This window comes from Alexandromys fortis, unplaced genomic scaffold, assembly GCF_014885135.2.
Source record: "Alexandromys fortis isolate MF-2015 unplaced genomic scaffold, M_Fortis_MF-2015_v1.1 scaffold_23, whole genome shotgun sequence".
In the NCBI taxonomy this organism is placed as follows: Eukaryota; Metazoa; Chordata; class Mammalia; order Rodentia; family Cricetidae; genus Alexandromys; species Alexandromys fortis.
This window is the reverse complement of record NW_026067907.1, coordinates 2,014,957-2,033,757: the sequence shown is the minus strand read 5'-3', so window position 1 is coordinate 2,033,757 and position 18,801 is coordinate 2,014,957. Positions and strand designations below refer to the sequence as shown.

The 18,801-nt window shown below is 42.9% G+C and overlaps 1 protein-coding gene across 11 annotated transcripts in view; it reads left to right on the top strand.

Annotated features, from left to right (window-relative positions):
• The first annotated feature begins 1,897 nt into the window (after positions 1 to 1,897).
• Positions 1,898 to 18,801, top strand: part of Syne1 (spectrin repeat containing nuclear envelope protein 1) — a 461,878-nt gene continuing 444,974 nt past the window's right edge. For 7 of the 11 annotated variants that reach the window (XM_050135794.1, XM_050135793.1, XM_050135799.1 and 4 more), the window contains exons 1-2: positions 1,958 to 2,195; positions 13,933 to 14,205. In XM_050135794.1, coding sequence (XP_049991751.1) covers positions 14,139 to 14,205 — 67 coding nt within the window. In that variant the 5' untranslated portion in view covers positions 1,958 to 2,195; positions 13,933 to 14,138. Of the gene's footprint in view, positions 2,196 to 13,932; positions 14,206 to 18,801 lie in introns of all 11 variants that reach the window. The other 4 variants (XM_050135802.1, XM_050135801.1, XM_050135804.1 and 1 more) reach the window with 3 other exon arrangements.

The window sequence follows — 18,801 nt, the reverse complement described above, 5'->3', positions numbered from 1 at the left end:
CTCCATGTTTAGGACCAGTCAGGCAAACTGATTTTGTGTCTATAGTGATTAAGAGGGAGAACCAAGATTCTTAGGTATTTCCCTTTTGAGGAGCAGGCCTCTGGTGGCCACCTGGGAGGACAGTATGCTGTCCAGGAACTACTAAGCTCTGGTGGCTGTCTCCACAGGATTGCTCCAAGCGGTGACAAGGAGAGGTGGAGGTGGGCAATGCATGGGTATAAAAACTCAGACTCTTATCTCCTTCAACCCAAACATCCTGAACCATAAGATTCTACAATTAGGGTTTATTTCTGGATAGGAATGTGATTGGTGGCAGATTGCTGGCAAATAAAGAAAAAAAATCAGACCTATTGTGTTGGAAAGTATTTACTTTTGCAAAATAAATAAAGTGAAACTCAAGGAACGAGATCACTGGTTTAGCTGATTCGGAGTTTCATTTCAAAACCAGAATAAATAAATAAAATAAAATAAAAATAGATAATAAATAAAACTGTTTCTGTTTCTTTGACAAATAGGGCATAGGGCGGGACAGTGTTCATCTGGCAAACATTTCCAGGTTACAAGCCACCATCGCGGGCAAGTCACAGGGATGGGAGCTAGTGACAGGTGTCATACCATCTCCACAGTCAAGAGAAGGAAAAACCACGTTGCCTGCTCACCAGCTCAGTGCCATATCTTTACTTTATATAGTTCAGGGTCAAACCTGGGAAATGAGAGATACTCCCACCTACAGCGGGCTGGGTAAGGTAAAAAATCAATCCCACACAGCTATGCTGCACAGGCCAACCTGATCTAAAGAATTCGAACAGACCTTCAGAACCAACCATCACAGCTGCTGCTATTTTGACTGGATCTAGAAAAAGGGATACATATATTTTTTCTAAATGAAAGGTAAATAGTGGGGAATATAGCTTCAGGTGACTCAGAGGCAGGATGCAAGGAGAAACCATGTCCACTTTGTAAAGCAACCCATTAGGTGAATATAAAAAACAAACACGACTTTGCTTCTGTTGACAACTTAGTGAGTTCTTGCTATCTCTAAGATTCTTGCAACAGAGCTTCCACTAGCCTCTGTAATCCTTTTGGACTTGGGCTTCATTGTTGGTGAAAAAAAAAAACCCATGTTTGACTTTGCTTGGAAACCATCACACCACAACAAAATAAATCTCTCGAGGCGCCTAGGCAACATGGGCTCTCTTGCACCAGAAGAAGGGCTGGTGAAGGATTGTAATGGCTCCGCCCCGTGAACAGTGGGTCCCAAACCACCGCTGTGAATAACCAAGAATTAACAGGACGATGACAGGCTTCGGCAGTGGCAAAATAGAAAGCCTGCCTAGTCCCCCCATCATCCCTATGACTGATTTGACAGCCCAGGGGTCAGCAGTTAGGATGCTGTCTGAGGTGGATGAAGAGCCCACGGGCACCTGTGCTCCTGAAACTTCAAGTCTCTCCTTCCTGGAACCATCAGGGGAACTTCCAGGGCCATTTCAAGCAAGTTACGTTCAAAGGCCAGTTGTGCTGTGGGAAACGTGGGCAAAAGTTAGCAGCCAGTATCCTGTCACATCCCTAAGCTGCTGAGACAACCATGTCCCCCAGGAAGGGGACCCCTTGGCAAAGACTTGAACAGAAAGTGAGTAGGTCACAGAAGGACTCTGGCTGTCAGAGAAGAGTCAGTGACCAAGCTTTTCTAAGGAGGTAGGGAGACTCTGGCAAAGCTCCTCCGGGTCCCCGCCCCTAGCTCTGCCTGGTGACCTGTACATCCTGGGGCTGAGGAGGGGGCGTGGCGGGCGGGAGGGGGATGTTGGGCGGCTGCTCAGAAGCTGAACCCCGCCAGGGCGACCTCCGCTGGCGACAGGAGCAGCAGCTGCAGGGGGCGGGAGGTGGGGGAGGCCTAACCCCCTGGTGTGCAGCCTGGAGGAGGGACCGATCCTCTAGGCAGGGAGGGAGGGCAGAGCCAACAGCAGCCAGCGCAGAGCAGTGCGTGTGCGCCAGCCAGGAGCACCGGCCCACACCGGGCTGGGATTGTTGTACTCTGTCACCAGGGCATCCTGGCTCCCGCAGCCCTTGCAGACAGCACCGGAGCCCCGGTTACACGGTCTGGGTAGCAGCGCATACCCGGAGCCGCACGCAGCTGGAAGGAGGCGTTCGCTCGCGCGTCACCTCGCTGCTTGGAACCTGAATAAGGCCGGAACAAGGTAAATAGCAAAGGTAGAGACAGAGAGGAGAGAGATGGAGGAATGACAGGTGCAAGGAAACACACTGCAGCAAGTTTGTGCTTGCACGCTGACGCGCCGCTAACCTCAGGGAGAGGGGGTGGCGGCGGTGTGTGTACGTGTGTGGCACTCCTGGAGAAGGCAATAGGGAGGTTGGCTAGCCTCTTTGCATCTCATACGTACATATTCCTATTAATACCCTCTCTCTGAGTTGTCATTTCCGCTCACTGCACATCCCCTGGGCTCCAGAGATGCCCAAACGGCGGGCAGCGACGCTCTTATTGTTAAGGACCTCGCTGTTGCTACTATCAGATGCGAGATGCAAGCATTGAACAAATTCTAGGACCCTCCCTTCCTCCACCCCCAGACTATTTCAGGAAGGGCTGGGGGAGGGAAGATGGGTAGCGGGAGCCTAAGGCTTGAAGACTGCGTGGAGGCCCAGGAGACTCCCCTGGCGCAGTCGCTTCCAGGCAGAGCCTACACTAGAGGGCAAGATAACTTTCATCTACTCTCCAAAACGACGTTTTCCACAGAGGCTTTGCACCCCTGAGGGAGGAGTCCTGGGAAATGGCGGTTCGCGGGGAGCCAGGTGCATAGCAAAGGGCAGGGCTAAAAGTGCAAAATGCAGCCTCTGTGGCCCAGCAAGGCAAAGCCACTGGGAGAGGAGGCTGGGTTTGCTATAACTGCCTGATACTTCAAGCTCAATCTGGTTCACATCAGGCCTGTCCTAGTGAGAAATATCAACTGTTCAACCCTAGCTCCCTGCATCGCGTTTTCCTGAGCTTTTCAGTTTGGGATGGAAAACTTTTATGTATCTGAAAATATACTGTGAATGCTACAAAAACCCCAAATACATTATTTTTAAAGGCCCACTTATCTTCCCCTTGACCTAAGAAGAATCTACCTGATATAGACTCAAGTCAACATTTGATATAGGAGCCAGACCTATGCAGTAGAAAACACCGCTCTCAACCAAGCAAAGGTTATTAATATGACCTACATCTCTCTGAAATGCCGATTTAACTGTGACTCATGAGAACCGTCCTGCTTGAGGTCCTTTATTCTCCATGATAAAAATTATTAATATGGATAAAAAGTTCCTGACATTGGAACACACAACTAAAAAAATGCACATTTATTTTTCTTGTGTCTGATGTCTGTTTGTATTACTCTGTGGCAGACGAACAAAATGTGCCCTGGTCATGACTGACTTAATATGTTTCATGTTGAAGATAGAAAAAAAAAAATCAGAGTGATTGTGATAGTATTAAGCATTAAGGAACATTTGCTTAGCCTGGGGGTTACAGCCTCATTTGTATCTTTTGAAACTAAGGACTCCTTGCAAGCTGTCTCAGGGTCCCCGCTGTCCCCTAGGAAGAGCTCTCCTCTTACTCCCAGGGAATGTGATTCAGAAAAAGCTAGTTTGCCATTCAAGATCACCTAGAACTGCTTGCTGCTGGCTGCCTTACTGGCTCCTGCACTCTCATGATTACCCAGTATACCTAGCGCTAGAGGAGGAGGAGGTATGACTGGGCAGAACCAGAGAAGCCCATGACTAGGCAAGGTGGGTGGCATGCTCACAGCTCCAGCTCCAGCTGCCACACCCAGTGGCCTGCCTGGGACTGGCTGGGCATGCAGGACTCAAGACTGGTTCGTGTGGACACCTTCCTCTTAAATTTCGGTGCTTCCTTGTGGCTGAATCTAAGGAGAACTAAGGTTGAGCAAGGGGTGAAATACATGCGTAACCCAAAGTAAGGAACAAGGGTGGCAGATACCATGAGGTGCACTTCGCACGCTGAGCTCAAGTCCACCAAGGTTGAATAATGCCCCTGGTTTTCAACTGGGCTGCTTTGTAATTACTCTGTTCTTATCTTTCTATGAAAGGTATCAGTTCTTCTTCTTAGCCCAAGTAATTCTTAATCATGACTAATGAGCGGCATTTTCGAGATAGCCTCCATGCATACGTTAGTAATCTCCTTTATAATCCAGGGGAGTCCTTTTCTGGTGTTAGCTGCTCACTGCGTATTAATTCACGCCAGTACTAATGGGCAGGCAGAGGAAAATAACTGTGTTTAAAATTGTGCATTATCTTGAACTTATTCCCGTAACAGACTTTCCTAGAAAGGAGAGTAAAAAAAACTTCAGTTTAAATCATGGATTTGTCTACATGAAATATTACGAGACATTCCATGAGCAGTCACATTTCTTATAAACTTACTTGCATGCCTATGGTCTCAGTTCCTGACTTCTGGGTCTAAATCAGGGACATCTCGCCTGGTTGGACTTTGCTGCTGCTGTGTCCTAGGACTGAAAAATGCTACTTGTATTGCAGTGGTCAGGGGGGATGGGAGGGCGGGGGATCCCTGTGATCCAGTACCATTTCCCTACTGCTTTCCTCAGTTTCCTCCCTTTGGTTGCACAGCCAAGAAAGTGCTGGAGTAGCATGCTGTGCATTTGGAATAGGGACCAGAAAAGTGGCATCGTGACGGCTCGCCACAAGGCTTTCCATTGGTTCTGGTGTTGAGAGGAGAGGACCACTCAGAGAATCCAAAGAACAGAGGCTAAAGTGCCTCTGTCCCCTGTGACATCAGTCCAGCAGATGGTGGCTGTTCCCACGCTGACCTGGGCGGCCACTTTACAAAGTCATTCTACTTTGTCATTTATGTCACCCCCTGCTCTGCTCCCTAAACAATTGGGAGGCTTGTCTGCCTTGCTGACTACACTGACTGGCTAGATTTTATACTGTTATCCCTCACAAATAATTTATTACATGTTTTCTGTGAAACAATGAATACGGGAATCTCGCTTCTCTGTATAGTAAGGTATTTAGCCATGCCCAATCTCAGTGGCTTCTGGGAAGATTTGGAGATGGGGCAGGGGATGTCCTATCATTTGGCATATAACCACTGATGTCCTTTCTGTCCATCAACCCATTGGAATCCTCTGGTCCATCCCAATAACTTAGCTGTACCTCCCATTCCCACATTCCTCATATCAAAATCTCTAACATCTGTTGAAAACTGAGATAGATCACATTGATACTGGGCCTGCCTACCCTTCATGACGTGCGTAGACAGCTCATGTCCATGACTGTTGCTACAGAGCCAGTCTCTTCAAGGGCCTCAGGGACACTATACCTGGCTGTCACTATACTGCCTTTGGCAAATACTTGCTACAGAAGCATGAGGATCTCTAGAACTCACTTAAGAGCCAGACATCATGGTACATGCTTATAATTCCAGTACTTGATGACAATAGTAGAATTTGTGGGGTTCTCTGGACAGTCAGTCTAGCTGAGTTGATGAGCTCCAGGTTCAGTGAAATATGGTGAAGAATGATTGAACACCAGATGTCGAGTTTAGCCTACACACACACACACACACACACACACAGAGAGAGAGAGAGAGACACATGCACACACACCCATACTTATAGCACATACACATGAACACATCAGAGATCATGTGAACAATACAGGAGTCATGTCTAGGTCTTCCTTTGCCAGAGTCGGTGAGTTTTCTGGCACTTCCTTCTTTGACAAGCTGTCATTGGAAATGCCCCATGCAAGATCCTCCCCTTAACTGGCACCAAGTAGAGGTTAAACTTGTATTTTCAAATGGCTAGTCTTTTTTAATGACTTCCTTTTCATTAATTTGAAGTTTCTTATTAATCACATGACCCAAAAGCAAGAAAAGCATAATTTCACAACATCGAGTGTCTGTGCCTAGCAAAGGATGGAAGTGAAATAGTTTATCTTAGCCCTGACCAAGGAAGGATGTTGCACCAGCTCTTGTGTTAGAGTGGGAGGGGCTTGGTGAGGAGGCCCTGTCTCTCAGACACAAAATATTATGCACTTGATTCAATAACTTTAAAAAATCAATACTGGATGTTCAGCATGTGTCTGTGGATATAGTTGGTGTCAATGAGTGAGAAGGGAGGGTAAGAAAAGTTGAAGTCCTGAGACTAGGGTGTAGTTTTTAATATGCACAAGGTCATAGGTGTCATCCTTAGCACTATAGAAAGAAAACATGACATGTTCCGGTCCCTGTACTGGCGGTGTTCACAGCCTTGTTAGAGTGAAGTAAGCTCATGGTGTCACAAGTACTTACCCTCATAGAGATTGTTACCGCTGTTGAAATAGGAGCGGCGGGGCTGCGTCTGCTTGGTCCATACTCTAGCCCTTATAGGCTAATTCTCGCACCTGGACTAGCCCATTTCTAATGATGTTTGTAAGCACCCCAAGGTGCGCTTACCGGGAAGATTCTAGCCTACATCCATCTTCATCGCGTGTGCCTCAGAGAGCAGAGCTATCGCGTCTACCCGGGAGAGCTGAGCATGGCGTCTCTGCTCCAGCAGAGCTGTCGGGTCTCTCTGGGAGCAGAGCAGAGTCTGACCTCACTTCCTCTTCCGCCCAGAATTCTATTCTGTTTACTCCTCCCATCTATGTTCCAGCCATGAGGCCAAGCAGCTGGTTTATTATAACTTAACCAATGAAATCAACAGATTGATATATGACACTCCCACATCACTTCCCCTTTTTCTGTTTAAACAAAAAAAGAAGGCTTTAACTTAACATAGCAAAATTACATATAACAAAACAGTTATCAAGTAAAAATTACAATAATCTATATCATAACTAAGAAAAACTATAACTATAGCTAACTATTCTTAACTCCATCAAACAGTCCAGAAAGATACAATATTACCTAAACAAATAAGAAATAAGCAAACTCTCAAACTCTAGAAATGACAGAGACATCTCACTGCCTGGACAGTCACCCAAAGTTCCTCTGTACCGTTGGGGCATCCATCTTCAGCCTAGAGGCCCATAGTTTCCAGCAGACATTTCCACAAAGCAGGAACTTTCAAAGGCAGTCACTATCTGCTTGTCCTGAAGAATGTCTTGCAGACTCTTTCATGAATCAGGAACCCCGAAAGATCATCTCACCTTTAGGCAAGTTCAGCAGTCCTCTCTCTGCGGGTTCTCTGTGTCCAGTTTATGCAATAGTCCAGGCAAGAGCAGTTTCTTGCCCAAATGGCTATCAAACTCCATAAGGATCCTCTTCGATGCCCATCTTCCTCTTGAAGTAGATTGGTGCTGCCAGGAGCAGAGTGTCTCATTGTCATGAAAAGTCCTAAGTTATTAAAACATTTAAAATGCCATATTCTATAATCTTTGAAAAATATGAAGAATGCCTATCTAAAATATATCTATGCACATCTAGAAAATCTTAACTAACATGACTACAAACTTAACTATTATTAATGATTATTCATTAACAACCTATATACATTACAAAATTAACCTTAAATTTAAATCACTAAAGCAAAATCCATATCAATGTAAATTATTCATACCTATATCATCTCCCCCTTTAAATGTAAAAGAACATTTATAAACAATATTTGGGAACATGGGCGCAGTTTTTTCTCTCCAAACTGCTTCCTGCTGAATGGGGGCGTCGTTAATTAGGTCTTTCATGGTATAACCTGTGTGCTAGTTTCATCTCAGTTGGCAGTTGAGCGAAGCAATTTTCTGAAGGTATTCACAGCAACCGTTCAGGAGGGCGTGGTCCATCATACCATATCGGAATAGAAGAAATGAACAGGGTCTCATCCTCTGTGAAAACAAAATAAGAAACTCCTTTCCAAAGTATCATGTCCTTAGATCCAAATTTCAAAGTCAAGGCATCAAAATCTCTACGATGGATTAGTTCAGCAGCATTTATAAACAAATATCTTTTAGCATCTGTTGCTCCTTCCTCAGCATTCAAACAATTCAAAGAGAGCATAATAGTATACAGTATCAAGATTCTCTGTGTATTTTCCATCTTTGTACGCTTTATTTTAACCTCTATTTCATTTATTTTTACTTTTATTGTATATTCTCTGTATCTCTTTGACCTGGAATAACTCTGTAGACCAGGCTCTCCTTGAACTCTCAGAGATCCGCCTGTCTCTGCCTCCCAGGCATTGGGATTAAAGGTGTTTGCTACCACACCTTGAACTCACAGAGATCTGTTTGTCTCTGCCTTCTAGGCACTGGGATTAAAGGCGTGTGCTACCACACCTTGAAGTCACAGAGGTCAATCTCCCTCTGCCTCCCAAGTGTTGGGATTAAAGGCGTGTACTACCACACACAACTTCTCTTTTTCTTACTTTTTTTTTAAAACTTTTAACTTTTAGCTTGCATATATTTTTAACACACTGTAAATCATTTAAACATTTTCTTTATCTTTGAATCTCTTTACTGTATATCTCTCTTTTTCTGACCACACGAGCCTTTAAATTACTGAGCAATATGAGTAGGATTAAAGCCGTGGCTTTGCCAGCTAGATCCAGTCCATTCCTTAGCTTTCCAGCCTCATGGCTGAGGTACCGGTTGTAGCCTTGTTTACTGCCACAACTCTATGGCGTTTCAAGGTCCCTGCCAGCCAGTGAGCTACAACAGACAACAGTCAAGTCCTCTCTCGCTAGTTGGCCCTCCTGCCTCAGTCAGAGTTTGCCCTGGCAGGACGGCCCAGAAAGCCGGCATTTTTAAACAGCACAACTTTTTTCCTGCTACGGCTGAAAACCGAAAAGCATGCGTTCAGCTTTTCACCAACACCGTTTAAGTGTTTCGTGGCAGGACCTCTTAATGAGCTGCAGGGTTTTGCAGCTGAAGCTGAGTCAGGAAGCCTCTCTTAGATGAGAGCGCTTGCTTGCCTCTAGCAAGCAGAGTAGACCCAAGAAATTTGTTGCTACCAAGAAAACATGCTTCATTCCATTCTTTCCCCAGCTTTCTCAGGCTTTTTGTGGATTCAGTTAGCCACACGTCTGGGCGCCATCTGTTGAAATAGGAGCGGCGGCGGGGCTGCGTCCCCAACACCCCAGCCGCTTGGCTAGCTCACGCCCGAAATAACAACACACAAACTGTATTCATTTAAAGAACTGCTTGGCCCATGAACTCTAACTAATTCTTGCACCTGGACTAGCCCATTTCTATCTAGCCTCTTCTAGGCTAATTCTCACATATTAATTTAGCCCATTTCTAATCATCTGTGTAAGCACGCCAAGGTGCGCTTACCGGGAAGATTCTAGCCTAAGTCCATCGTGGGTTGGAGTTGCCTGGGAGAGCTGAGCATGGCGTCTCTGCTCCAGCAGAGCTGTCGGGTCTCTCTGGGAGCAGAGCAGAGTCTGACCTCACTTCCTCTTCCGCCCAGAATTCTATTCTGTTTACTCCTCCCATCTATGTTCCAGCCATGAGGCCAAGCAGCTGGTTTATTATAACTTAACCAATGAAATCAACAGATTGATATATGACACTCCCACATCATACCGCTACAGCAATATGTATTGGGGCAGCCAGGGAAGGGGTACTGGGTTAAGTCATTAGTAAAGCTATTTCTCTCATTGGCTGGGAATTTTTATAGAAGTGATATAAAGGGACTTAAGATCCTCCAAATACCACCGATTGCACCATGAATCCATATTGTCTCCCAAGACCCCTCAGTCTGCTCTGTCTACCCTGGGAATGCATCTTCCTAGATCTCATACTCTTGGCTGTCCCAGACCTGTCTACTCCTAGCTGACCCTTCATCAAGCCTTGTAAAGTTACTTCCTACTTATTTCTCCAACTTTATCTTCTATTCACTGTCTCTCCTATCCATCTCCCACCTTTATACCTGAGATGTCTTCCTTGCCCAACTTCCTAACCCTACCCACCCCAAATAGAACCTTAAAAACAGTAGCTGGGTTGGGATGTAGCCAAGTTAGTAAAGCACTTGTCTAACGTGTACGAAGTTGTCATTTTGATCCCTAGAATGGCATAAATGAGGCATAGTAATGCATACCCATAAACCCAGTACTACAGAGTTGGGAGTGGGAAGATAAAAAGTTCAAGGTTACTCTCAGCTACATATCAAGTTCAAGGCCAACCTGGGCTCCATGATATCCAGTCTCAAGCATACAGGCATCGGAAGCTGTAATTCGAAATTTTATCTGCTCATTTCTGGCCCAGGCTTCTTGGTGAGAACCAGAACCACTCTGCTGAATATGCATGAAGGGCCTCTGCCCTCTTCCCTACACCATACTATAGTCCTTTGGTATTAAGTACCAGAGCATAGTCTTTCAGCAACAAGTACCATGGCATAGTCTTTCAGTATCTAGTACCAGAGCATCGTCCTTCAGCATCTCTAGTACCACAGCATAGTCCTTCAGTATCTCTAGTACCAGAGCATCATCCTTCAGCATCTAGTACCACAGCATAGTCCTTCAGCATCTAGTACCAGAGCATAGTCCTTCAGCATCAAGTACCAGAGCATAGTCCTTCAGCATCAAGTGCCAGAGCATAGTCCTTCAGCATCTAGTACCAGAGCATAGTCCTTCAGCATCTAGTACCAGAGCATCATCCTTCAACATCTAGTACCACAGCATAGTCCTTGAGCATCAAGTACCAGAGAATAGTGCTTTGGTACTAAGATACCAAGCTGTTTCTCTTGCTAATGCCTTTCCCGAAGCCAGGCGCAGCCTGGAGAGCAGCTTTCATCTTTCACCTGATGCATTCACTCCGACTCAGCTGAGATGTGAAATCCTCAGGGCATCATTCCAGAGCCCCAGCTTTGGCATCGCCCTCATCTTCTGTGTTCCTGTAGCTTTACACTCATACTTACTCCTGGGATTTTGGAAAAACCGTCTCTGCTACTTTCCGTCTCTCACTATGTTCTACGCTCTGCAAAAATAGGTTCTGTGCCACATTTATCTTTGTAGTCTCAACCCTGAGCTCCAGGATTTCAGACTGTGACTTATGCAGTGGCAGGGAAACTGGGTATATGCGAACAGAAGCAGAGAAGTCATAGTTTAATATGGGGAAAGAAATGAAATCAATCATTCTAGGACTGACCTTTTTGTGACGTGGGTATGAACAAGAAGGAGAGAGAGATGCAAGGTGATGCAGTGATTTATAGAAAAAAAAGCCACAACTTTTAATTCTACAATCCTGAGTAGAAAGGGTGGGGCTGCCTTAATTATCTGTGAACTCCTGGGCTGGTCAGGGACTGGTGTGGGGTAGCTGGATTAAAACAAACTTCTGTTTTATTTTTTTCTTAGTGTCTGGGCTTAAACTAAGGATTTGCATGAACTAGGCAAGTGCTCTAGTACTGAGCTATAGTAGAACCCAATTTCTTCCTTCACCTCTGCTGTGTGTTATGTATAAGGCTATCAGTAGGAACACCCATTCCTATTGATGGTGGGTATATTCTAGATAAATAAGTCAACATGAACACAGATCATGGAGCTACATCCTTGCACTCGAGGAGCCAGATTTTCTTTTTTCTGTTTTTTTTTTCTTTCTTTTTTTTTTTTTTTTGTTTTGTTTTTCGAGACAGGGTTTCTCTGTGGCTTTGGAGCCTGTCCTGGAACTAGCTCTGTAGACTAGGCTGGTCTCAAACTCACAGAGATCCGCCTGCCTCTGCCTCCCGAGTGCTGGGATTAAAGGCGTGCGCCACCATCGCCCGGCCTAGGAGCCAGATTTTCTAACACTTCAAAGAGTGAATTATGATGAGGTTCCTTGAAATGCTTCTCATACTCGGGTCTGCCAATTACAGCAGCTCTTGTATGTAGGCAGGTGGAATGCTTTTCTTCGGGAGATGTGATTAGGTGGAGGTATAGGTCATTGGTGCATGGTTATATAGAGTTATTTACTCGCCCCCTCCCCCCAACTCTTGAAGAGCCATCCACTGAGCAGTAAATCTTTTATCTAAAAGAAGCCAAGGGCTGAGTCTTACTTCTTGTACATATTTTTTTTTCCAGTAGCCTCTGCCTCCCTAGCAATTGAAACTGCTCAGTGGGTCTTGGTCTTCTGAGTTGGAGTGAACAGATAGTGAGGTCTTCTTCTTCTTCAGCACACCCTTTTGATATCTTAACACATGTGTATGTTTTCTCCCTTTTTCCAACAATCATCTCCAAAAGATATGACTGGTTTCACATCAATACATTCCAACTAGAGACCAATATATATAAGTATTTATAATATCACTTAAAATAACAACTTGTCATTGGGTTTAATGACTTACCAATCCATTATTCACTCATTGCATATTTTTTACAACATATGGAGACTCCCTACTTTATTTTTCCCCTTCAAGCAGTGGAATGTTCCACACACGTGTGCATTGCGCTTGCTTTAGACTTTTGATTTGGCCATTGTCATTTTCCTCCCAGCCCCGTTCCTGTTTCCTCTGTCACCACCATTTCCGGAAGATGCAGAGTGACTTTCCATGAAGATTTGCTGGACCTAGGCCTCAGCACAACCTTTATTGAGTTTCTTCTCGGAAGTCATTACTCTTCTCTCTAATTACCTTGTTCACAGCAAGACTTGGTTCAGCTCACCTCAGGGTTAGGAAATCCTTGTTCACCGTACATTTCTCAATGTCAGGATTTCATTAACTACTTGCCTACCTCTTTTTCACCCAGAATAAGAGTAATCAACTGCACCCTCGAAGCAGAGAATCGAGAGAGGTGTTAGACAACGTCCCATGTGCTTAACTTGCCCCATCCCGATCTTACTAATTACTTTAGAATCAATCATTCTGTATTAGGAGGAAAAAATTAAGCTAGTCCTAATTTTATCTCCTAAAATAAGAATATTTGGAAGTCATAGTCAACATGAACTAATTCATATATTTATATGGTTTCTTTTTTTTTATTTTTATTTATTTATTTTTTTTTTTACTTTTTGAGATAATATCATGTATCCCAAGCTGGCCTTGAAAGTCACCCCTCATTCCTTTTGTAGCAGGTGATGACCTTGGATGCGTGGTTCTCTTGCTTCTATATCTTGGGCACTGGAATTGCAGCCCTGAGAGACTATGCCTGGCTTATGCTGTGGTGAGGCCTGAACCTAAGGCTGTTTGTGCACTTTACCAATGAAGTTACGCCCTCAGCCCTATCTGTTCTGTGTTAATTCATCAACTTGCTATTAGAAGCTAGGGTATGATATCCTTCTTGGAGAGTATCCAATGAAACAATACAAAAAGGGTCTGTAAAACCATTAAAATATGATATAAATTAGTAAATTTACACTTTAAAAAGAAAAACCAGGCAAGCGAGCCTCTCTTGTGCAGCGTGCGTTTCTCAACATCAAGGTTTCACTAGCTGACTTGTTCCAGGCAACCCACTCTTTAGTTTATCTGATCACATGCTTTATTGGTCGGGTTGCTGTTGCTGCAACCAAACAGCACGACCAAAAGGAACTGAAGGAGGAAAGGGCAGGTTTTAGCTGATGGTCCAGGGGCAGAAGCCAAAATGCAGCGTGGTGGGGAAGGGTTGGCATGGCGGCAGGTGTAGGAAACAGATGCATCACCTGTCGTCCATACAAGGAGGCAAAGAGAGGGACCGGAACTTGGAGCAAAACTATGCACCCTGTAGGGCCATTCCCAGTGACGTTCTTCCTCCAGCAAGGTCCTGCCTCTTAAAAGTTTCATAACATTCCAAATCACATCACCAAATAAAGATCAAGCAATCAATATGTAAAACTATGCAGGATATTTCTCATTCAAACCACTACAGATCGTAGCAACTTTAACACTTACTAGTACTTTAAGCTTTCTAGTCTTTTCTATATTAGTGGTTTCTCTTGATAGTGAGTCAGACACTAGAGTGGAATAGGGCACATTCTCATTTTGCACTATGACTAAGGTGAGTATTTTTCATATTGTATTTTTATTGTTTTGTGTTTCAGGTTCTTGAGTCTACATAAGAGGGCTCTCTGAAACGTGCGTCTCACCATGAGAGAATGTTGTCTCCTCACTGGTCACCATGAGTACTTGGGGTTTGTCTGAAAGCCGATGGGTATAGACAAGACTGCACATGTCATCTGAAGCAGTGTAGAATTACCCCACACTGAGGGACAACACTTGGCATTGGTTCCATGCTACAAGAAGGACCATGGCAACATCCAGGGCATCTTCGAGATCCCATCGGGACATTACCAACGTGATGCAGAGGCTACAAGGTGAGCTGGAAACATAGTTTTTATATATGCACAAATGAAAGTATCAATTTATCTCACAATGTCTTCTATTTACTTGGTCTTCCATTCAACTTTACAGAGTTACAGTGAAGAAGAACATAGTATGGGTGTCTTTTCGTTTTAGCATGTTTAAGAAGTTCATGCTGTCTTGTGATGTCATGGACGCCATGTGAAAAGAAAAGACAGATATAGCTCATTGTGATTACATGTCTGCTTTAGTGTCCAGTTGCAAAATCACTTATGCCAGTGCTGTTCTGATAGGGTTGCTATGGCAATGCTGCCCAAGCAGCTCCTTGTCTAATCAGAGACCTAGGTTTACTGAGAACTTCCAGTCAGGTACCTTACCTTGTGCTTATCTGTCTGTACTGATTTGTGACATTAGTATTCGTTGGACCTCCTTCCTGCTTATTGTTGGAGAATCCTTGTTCAACAAAACAACAGATCTGGTTGAAAATAGGACCTCAACCTCCTCCTACCCCCAGAGACTGAAAGTTCTGATTGGTTTTATTTGGCTGTAATGATCTCAGACTTGAGTGTGCATCTTGCTCTGTGGAGATGGAATTGTGTCCTCTGTCTGTGTGATTTGCCTGTATGCCAGGGAGAGACTATGGAATCATTTCATGCACCGGTGGCATCGTTTGCAAGTGATGGGAAGGAAATTGATTAAGATCCTTATCAAAATGTGCAGAAGATTGTTCTGGTTATGGAAGTTCACCTATGAGTTTGTTAAAGGTGACATTCTCTAGATAAGTTACATGCCGGCAATAAAAACAGATGCAGAAAAATTTGAAGGGACTCCTGCAGGGTCAGATTACAGTCTTACTTAGTGTTCTTTATCTTGTCCTTGGTGAATGACAGTCCTTATTATGGAAGCCTTGATTGGGAGTGAGAGAGACTAAAGAATATTTATGTTTTAATGTTGTTTTATTATTTTTCCTAATGGTTATATAATTTTTAAAGAAATATGTAAAGGAGGGGAAAGAGTTGAGGTCTCATCTCTACCCCACACCAGGTCTGCTTGCTGTCTGTATGCTTATAAGTTCCATTTGCAAAACACAGCCCCAGTCCTCAACTCTTGGACCTTCCCAAGACTATGTTGTAAAGTTCAGGATGCAGTCTATTAGATGGAATTTTGGATATAATCTAAATGCTGTGGTATGGTGAATTATTCAGATATTCATAGAAGAATAACAGCTTGATGATGTGCCACATTTGTTTTTCTGGTTGTTTAGATTTTTCAGAAGCTTGATAATGGCTTTATGTATTGAGTGCCCGTTAAACTGGTGGTTTTGTTATATAATTGAATGACTGTACTTGTATAAGTCATTCTTTTTCACTAAAGTTATAGAAAGTCAGAAGGATCTATGACAGACGCTGAACCTTGGGATTTAGGAAGAGGGCATTTCTAAGCACGGATCATCTTGTATATCTAGCTGATTGATGGACAGGGGGTGAGGCTTGCTGCAGGATGTCACCTCCAGCTGGCACCAATGGAAGAAAGAGAGGGCAGGAAGTGAAATGATCATGCCCGGTGTCTGCTGCCACATTGATCTGCTGGGTTAAACCTGCTGATTCAGCCAGCAAAGCGCATTTTCTGTTCTCATTGTATGTCCCTAAGATGCTTTGCATCCACAAGGGGTGAGCCCTTCTGGCAAAGGAAGAGTCCTCTGTCAAGGGGATTTGGAAGCCCTGCTTACTCACTGAAAAGTACTGACAAGTGGCCAAGATCCTCATACTTGCCATCATTGGCCAGAAAATTAAGACAAATAAAGAAATTACCTCGAGGAGAGATAAATTTGTACTAATTTAAATAAAGCCGTATTTGCTGTTTTCAAAGTTAAAAATTCATAAGAACATTTTCTAGAACCTTCATTTTCGTTGCTGAGGGAGATGATACCCGTTTTTATCCCTCCCATCAGACTTATTTTCACGTTAGGATCGTGAATAACTAATAAAGAGCAAGGGGTTTACAACAATGCAACCTGGCTTTACCATCCTGCTTACTTTGTCTACAGCCACATTGTTGACTGTTTTCTCTGCTTTCAATTTGTAGTCCCCGCTCTCGGAATTCAAGTGCACACACAGATTGTGACATAATTCTGTTGCTACTGGAGCAGTTCAATCGTTCACCTTTGCCAATATTTGTGCTTGTCTGAGCATAATGTTTTAGGCTGGGATCCTGAATTATGCATGAGCAGTCAGGCTGCATTGCAGAGTTCATTTGCGCTTTAAAAAAAAAGTTCGATAACTTAGTCAATCAATTCTAATCTAAGCTTAAAGGAAAGCATAGAGGAATATTATATAATATAGTCATCTAAACATTTTAAATGCATAACATTAGTGTATATATATTACATATGTATGTTAAATAATTATTAAATATATAAACAATAAATAAGTATTAAATAAACATATTCATGTATATTTAAATGCTAAAGAGACACACTTAATAGAAGTTCCTGGGATTATTATATGATATATATATATATATCATCTCTCAACCCTTTTGCTTACAAATATGTTTGCAGGCGGCCATTATATTTTAAAAATCTTCCATAGAGCCCCTGGGTTACATTTACTTAGAATATTTTTGACTTTTCTCAACTTCTCTTTTATTTGGAAGCATTAACTTTCATGGAGTTCCAGATGAATATGTCAACGACAAGATGGCATTGTGGCATTGGTGTAACCTTATAGAACCTTCTCGAACAAGTGCTGATCACCTAAACAGATGGCAATCAGCACGCTAAACCTTATATGGAAAGCAGTCTCCTAAGTGTGTAACATTAAGCCAGCATTGGTGGCACCCATGATCCAACCCTCAGGAGGCTGAGGCAGGATGATGGAGAGTTCCAGACCAGCTAGGCTAGAAAATTAGACTAAATCTCAAAAAAGGAAAAATGTCTTCAAAAAATAGAATGGTTCTTTTCATGGTCAAAATTTGGTGTTTTAACCCGGAGAATAGTCAAAAGAGGAGCAAACAGGCTTAGTTTTCTCTAAGTCCACTATGACATATCAAAGTAGAAAAAATGCTTGATTGAAAAGTAGAACAAAATAATAAAAAATGAGAATTTTCCTTTCTTGCTATTTAAAATGAGGAAGCAGGAATATAATATAGGAGTAGCTTGGAGCCCTGTGAAGTTTCTAATTCTTTTACAATTCTTTGAGATATTAAATTTTATTTTTTTATTACTCTGACCCAGTGTCCCCTTTGATATAACTACAAAGCAATACCTAAGCCAAAATTATTCTATGTTGACTGGAAGTCTCCTTGTTGACTTCCCTCTCTTCCTGTATAGATGCTTTGTTGCAGCATCTCAAGCTGAAAGACTTGCACCATTCTTCTGTGTTTTGGGAAATCATAGATAAATAAATGGATTGTGACCTCCTAAATACTGAGCTTAAGATAAAATTACTCAAGATTTTTAAAAGCAAAGGAAGAAATGATTTAAGTTGACACCTTTTTAAATTTTTTTGATACTTAAATGATTTAAGTATCTACCTTTTTAAAAATATTTGAATTAGTTTTCAGTTATGAGAAGGTTTGAACAGAGAACACAAATCTTTCCCAAATGAATGATTATATTTTGTTGCCACTTAGATACTTAGATAGTTTTGGGACTCTGATGTTTGGGGCATATTGCTGTGTCCACATTACTTTTATACGTACTAAACTGTCTATTCCTATATAATGCTATGTACTGCAAGCCTTTATTTTGTAGAACTATTTGATATATCCTGTTATATGAAGGCCACAGGACTTCGGGGTCTTTACTGACCTACTTATGTTGAGTATCAAATAGGAAAAAATAGAAACGCAATGTTAAATCCCAAACAACCGAAGTTTTCAAATGCTGTTCTGTCAGTTGGTCAGGTAGAAATCAAATTGAGTTAGAAATTATTTGTATGTAAGTAGGTCTTAGACCGGGTATGGGTATCCTTTATGACACTTGAGATTGTTTAAATGTTTTCAGTGTCCATGGCCTATAAAATAACACACTCCAATGTATCAAATGCCTAGGCATGAATTATTTTTAATGTACTGCTTTAAGCTTCTTGCCCACGTGACAATAAAATTATTTCCTTAACCTCCCAACTGAAGTTTCAGCCAACTGGTGGACTTTCCCAAATTTAACTATTGGCCATTTTAATTTTTTCACATGGTTTGTGCTTCAGTCATGCCCAGAAGGTATGCTGAGTCTCCTGGGCACCTTCAGGATGAGTTCAGCTCAGAGCTCCTGAACCTTGGTAACCTTCAAAGCCCAGTTTACATACAACTGTGTCTGGGAAAGCTTTTTCATCAATATAAGAAATTCTTATTCCTTGCTCTAAGTTCCTCCACACATCATAGCACCATGATTGAAGTATGTATTGTTGCTTGGCAATTTTTGAAAATATGACCAAAGTAGCTGGTGATCTTGCAAATACATGAGAAATGCTTCCCGAGAGAGGCCTGGTGTAGGAGGACCTTCTGTATTTGTGTTGATTTCATTGGTTGAATAAAGAAGCTGCCTTGGCCTTTTGATAGGGCAGCCCTTAGGTGGGTGGAGTAGACAGAACAGAATGCTGGGAAGAAAA